The 5,738-nt window shown below is 34.8% G+C and overlaps 2 protein-coding genes across 3 annotated transcripts; both read right to left on the bottom strand.

The window, feature by feature from the left end:
* Window positions 1-463: 463 nt before the first annotated feature.
* LOC103034148 (hydroxyacyl-thioester dehydratase type 2, mitochondrial-like) lies at window positions 464-1,935 on the bottom strand. Its single transcript, XM_049471450.1, has one exon. The coding sequence runs from the start codon at window positions 1,933-1,935 to the stop codon at window positions 1,414-1,416; it is 522 nt and encodes a 173-aa protein (XP_049327407.1). The 3' UTR covers window positions 464-1,413.
* rpp14 (ribonuclease P/MRP 14 subunit) lies at window positions 1,912-5,730 on the bottom strand. 2 transcript variants are annotated; one of them, XM_007229581.4, is made up of 6 exons: window positions 5,627-5,730; window positions 3,766-3,854; window positions 3,583-3,667; window positions 3,397-3,473; window positions 2,497-2,575; window positions 1,912-2,047 (listed from the first exon to the last, which is right to left on the bottom strand). In XM_007229581.4, exons 2-6 carry the CDS (start codon window positions 3,840-3,842, stop codon window positions 1,991-1,993), a joined length of 375 nt encoding a protein of 124 aa, XP_007229643.1. In that variant the 5' UTR covers window positions 3,843-3,854; window positions 5,627-5,730; the 3' UTR covers window positions 1,912-1,990. The 2 variants fall into 2 exon arrangements, with proteins under 2 accessions (XP_007229643.1, XP_007229644.1); XM_007229582.4 differs by having other exon boundaries at window positions 5,532-5,712.
* Between the last annotated feature and the right edge of the window lie 8 nt (window positions 5,731-5,738).

Below are 5,738 nucleotides of genomic sequence, written 5' to 3'. Positions count from 1 at the left end.
CTGACTCAGGGGCAGCGAATCAACACCCCAGATAATAAACACGCAGACGAAGAGCGAGCTGGCTAAGGGGAAATAGCTAGCTGGATATGTTTTTGTGCTTATACTATACTGGGAATCATCTGAATAAAAAACATTCCTACTTATAATTTCCGTTCCACCTTAAATGTTACAGCAGTTGCTTGTTGGCGCGGGTACATGTTCAGTACTGACTGGTGTACTATTTAAAGGTGGAATGGAAAATTAGAATAAGAAGCCAGTTTCAGTTTCTTATAAACTGAAAGTGTAAAATATTTTGATATATCCTCTACACACAACAGATTAATGACGTGTTTGATTTATTTACCTGGAAAAGTTAAGTGTAATTATTTGGCACTTTTACTTTTTATAAACAGAACATATAAAGATACTCCTATAATCAAACACTATGCATTATTATAAATCAACAGAAATATAGACCTACAAATCTTTTTAAAAGCATATGTTTATTACTTCAATTTATGAATGTATAAATCAAGCAACAAAATCAACAACACGAACTCTACCATATTACTGTCAGGTTCAGTAATGGTAAGCGGTAGGTGGTCACTGAGAGGTACACACTGCAAGCCAAACCACATGTGAATAAAACGCACAGGAACTGCAGGAACTGATGATGGCAATAGGATGTGGTGTGATGAGTAATTTAGTCTTTCTCTCTTTCAGTTTTGTTTCAGGGAGGTGTGAATTCGCTAGTTTCCAGAGTGAAGAAATTTGTGCAATTTCAGCAGAAGTCAGTGGCTGAGGTTTGAAGGCTAACTAAGGAGAAATTTGCAGACTATGACAATATTTCTTAACAATGGTAATAAATGAAAGGGGTTGCTCTTATGACAACTACACCCTTTTCTTCACTGTCTAAACCCAACAGTTTTATATGGAATATTAGTCATGGTACAATAGTAGCAACATGGGAAAAATGCGTTTCTTTGGGGACTTTATTTGCTGCACAACAGCAATCCTCATGTATCTTTCTTATTCATAATAGGTTTAAACAATACATTTCAGACCATAACCATCAGAAAATATATGTTAAATTAGTGTCTCAGGCATAGCCATGAGGTAGCAAATGTATAACTATTGGGTGTAATAATTTTTGGACATCAACCATTGTGAATGACTTTTTATACCCTCCCATCCATACCCATACCATCATATTAGAAAGACATTTGTTCATTTTTCATTTACTCTTCAAAGACAACAGTGAAACTGTCATCTGGGCTTTGTATGAAATGCTGAGAATGTTAATATCGGGAGGGGAATAATTTAAAAAAAAAAATTATTTTAGGCAAAAGACAAAATCTTTTTTTATTATTATTTAACATCAAATTCATACATCAAATTAACTGGTAAATTCAACTCCAGTTTCAAATGTCCTTTCTACAGTTCTTGGGAACGCTCTGGCATCATGACCATCACCTCCCCCTCCATAACCACTTTGTCTTTTGCTGAACAGGAAACGGCAATGAAAGCGAAGGACATTTTGATCTTTTTCACCTCAGCCTCAGCCACCACCTCCTCTCCGATGTATAGCGGCGCCGGAAAACGAATTTCCTGGTAGAGAAACACGCAGCCTGTGCCGGGCATTTTAGTCCCCAGAACTGCTGAGATGAGTCCGTTTATCAGCACACCATGAACAATGGGGGTCTCGAAGGATGTGCTCTTTGCGAACTCGGGGTCCAGATGAAGTGGGTTGGTGTCACCAGTCAGCTCTGCAAAAAGCCTCACGTCTTGAGCAGTGAAGGCCTTTGTCAGCGAGGCGCGTTCACCAACGTGCAGGAATCTGTGACTTGGTAGACCACTGCTGGGTAGTAAAGGCATCCTTATGCCCCCACAGAAAGCCATGCCAGCTGCTCGCCAGAGAGTCTTACCCAACAGGTTGCCTTTAATTGCAAAACTCATTTCGGCTGGTTAATACTGGAGCAGATGATCTTCACAGAATCATTTTAGAACTCAGCTAGAAGACTTCCATCTCACGACTGTTTCCAGATAGAGCTAATAAAAATGGAGAAACCTTAAAAAAAGACAGAAAAAAAATTAAACCATGCAAATGTTCCAGAGTTTTTTTGCACTGGTTTCTATAAAAGAAAAATAACCCAAATTTCACTATGCCGTCGGGTCATTAAGCAGACCTTCACAGTTGTTTACAATATGTCAGCATGAAAAAAGAAAAAAGTGTCAAGTCATGTCTGGCAGCTGCATGATTAGAGAAAACACTCAGTAGCGCTCTCTGCTGATGAGCAAGTGCACTGCAATGCTTATGAAAAAATATATTTTTTATGATTTAATGGTTTGACGGTTTTAATGGTTTCAAAAAAAATATTATTTTTATTTAAGAAATGTATTATTAATTAATCTCAACAAATAATCAGGAACAATTGTTGATAACACATGATTATTTTATTCATCTTTATTTTTTCTAGGTAAGAACAAATGTATTATGTTCAATAATAGAAAACTTACCTGAGTAACTCTAAATGCACACGATACACTTTCATACGATCCAATCAAGGTAATTGCACTCCACAGTTTCACCAAACTGCTATTAAAATGAGAATAAAAAAGAAAGACAATCACAACATTTAGAAACATACTTAATTATACTTATTAATTATACTGTAATTCACAAATTCATTGCCTTAACTGTGTTAGGGGTTTTAAGAGAGAGAGAGACAGAGATACATCTCTAGGACCAGGGTTGCACTAGAAAACAACCAAAAAATGTGGTCCATTTAACTTTGGGATCGGGACCCAGATTCAGAGCTTAATCCTACACTTAATAGGCTTTTCAATGCCTAATCACCACTGATACTACAGTCAAAACCTAGGATTAATCTGTTTATTGGAAACTGACTCAAAGTCATAACAGTCTGTTCAGGTTTGAGAACATGCATTATTTCTACTATATATGGTAAAAAAATTGATGGTACACTTACACTAGCCTTTATGACACATTGCCTTAAACCCATAACCATCCATGTGTCAGTATGAGTCGGTAACTCTTTACAGCTCTAATAGTGAATCTCTGTGTGAACACTGTTCTGCACTATGCTCCCCAGCACTCAGACACCTTTATAATTTTAAGCGTTTTGACTAGTGGTGTCAATTTATTAAAAATTTAACATGATTAATCACAACACTATTCTGTAATTAACTGTGATTAATCACACTTGTTTTCTTAAAATGCAAGTTTTTGTAATGCAATTATATTTATTTTAGTGGTGTCAATTAAATTACTAGAATATACTTTTATGTTTGAGGGGAGATAAAGTCAACGTGGTGCGCTGTAATAAAGAACGAATGACAAATTGGTAAATAAGTGTTTATTAAAAGCAAAACTAAGCTTTTGCATGGATTAAATACCTGTGGTACACACGAAGAATGGCAGACAGCTCAGTCTGGTTGAACGTCAGCACGTCAAAAGGGAACGCAGCTCCAACCTGTAACACATTACAACATATTTCTACACAACCACAATCTACACAACTCCGACACTAACTTAATTATAATGTGGAGGTCTCATAACATAGGTCAGTATTTTATCCCTACCTCCCCATACAGGTCTTTCAGTCCAGTGATGATCAACTGCTTGAACTGTTCTGCACTCAGACTTTTGTTTCTACTGTCAAAAACTCTGTTTATGCATACAAAAAAAATAGGGCTGTCTATTATTCATAGTATATATATATATATTTTTTTTTTCTTTTTTTTTTTAGAAAGGAGTTTACTTACAAGTTGATCTTCATATAATGATACAGAGAGGTGTTTTTGCACACAACACGCTCATAAGGTGTAGGTTTCTTCTCCATAATATCTGAATGCTGTTAGAACAGGAAACAAACATTGAGAGCGAAAAATAATTTTGTGTTAAAACTGAATTCTGAATGGTAAAATATGACGATATGGTAAAAAATGGTTGAAAAAAACAAAACAAAAAAAATATATTTCCTAATACGGAAAGACATTTGTTCACAATACACAATATTCTGAATTTATTTAAATCTGCTGTACTCTAAGTCAATTAAATACAGGACTAATTACTCTCTTTGTAATTTAACAGTTGCAGTTGTTCTGAATTTAAGCAATGGCAGTAGTCAAAACTTATTGTCTTATTGCACACCTATACTACGTATAAATTGTGTATTTGCTTAATCAATAATAAAAATGAAAAATGGCATAAAGACATTTAAGATTATTTTTTTTTTTTGTCCCACAACATGTTAACTCAACACCAGGGTTGTACAATATTAAAAAATAAAATGAAGAATGACACCCAAATTCAAATTAAATTATTCAATTGGAATTGAGATTGCAAACAGGAACCAGCTACTTCAAATTCGAACTGCAGGATGTAGAATTAGAATTACACGAAATTCAAATTAATGTATAATGCAAAATTAAGGTGTATATTAATTTCACACAGATATTATGGTATGAGCACAAAACAATAAAAACCCTCTATAACACAAATTATTAAAACTGTACCAACTTTCAAACTGTGGAAAATGATAGGACAGCACTTAATTTCCCAGAATATTGTTTTTTTCCTTTTTTTAACCATTGTCTTTAACCATTGTCCAAACATTAAGGCTATTTGAGGAACTGTTGACCATAAGATGCAATAGCATTACCCTTTAAATTACTTTAATAAATTGTAACATTGTTGTATGTGACTAATTTAGCAATATCTTAATTTTGAAAGTATTCAACATTAAGAGAATGTATGCTTTCTACAGGCTTACAATGCTAGTTATAAGGGCTTAGTGCTGCCCATGTAAAGAAATAGTTAATTTTACACTCTTAAGAAGCTCAAAGTAGCTCCACACTTCACTGGTAGAATTCTGAGAGCACGGATATTTAAAATGAGGCACTGAGAAATGGATGGGTGGGTAGGTAGATTCATTCATTCATTCATTCATTCATTTAATCATTCACTGAATTAAATTGAATTCTGAAATTCTGATTTTTGCACAGCCCTACTCAGCATATACTCAGAATCTTAACGTATTTTCTGTTATGATTTGTACACTTTTATTAAATGCTTACCATATACAATATTACAAATATTTGAACAGAGCATCAATTAGAGAGACTTTAAGTCCACTGACTCAAACACTGCATTATAAAAAGTAAAGGTGGTAAACCCGGGTCCAGAAAGTAAAAGTTTAAAAGTTTAAAAAGTATGAAACCCAGGGATGGATTTTTACTTTCTGGATCCGGGTTAGCCACCTCTAATAATAAACCATATGTAGACGCAATCAAGTGCATCTAATAACGGACAGGGCCAGTTCTCCAAATTAAACCAACAAACCCAACCCCTATCTATCATCAGTATATACATTCGATAGGTTATTATGACTTGAAACAGATAGCTAGAGTAATTGAGTTATATCTGGCTAGCTAGATAACTAACAGCTAACTATATAACAGGTGTAGGTTAAGTAAGAACATATCTAAGTTAGTTAGCTAGGCTAATGTTGCTATCCAGTAAAACTTACATCCTTTGGAAACTCCACTGAAGAGACTCATTCAAAACTAACCGTAGTGCACTTTTAAATGTACGAATATTACAATACTAAATACAGCTATTTACCGACTAAAGACAGTCTCACGCAGCACGTCCTTATCGCCATGTGACTCCTGTAGCTTCTAATGTTTTCAAGAGCGGATTTCTTCTTCGTGGTTGATTTTTGGCAGCTTGCAAT

Source organism: Astyanax mexicanus, chromosome 24 (genome assembly GCF_023375975.1).
Source record: "Astyanax mexicanus isolate ESR-SI-001 chromosome 24, AstMex3_surface, whole genome shotgun sequence".
NCBI lineage: Eukaryota > Metazoa > Chordata > Actinopteri > Characiformes > Acestrorhamphidae > Astyanax > Astyanax mexicanus.
This window is presented reverse-complemented; position numbering and strand designations above follow the sequence as displayed.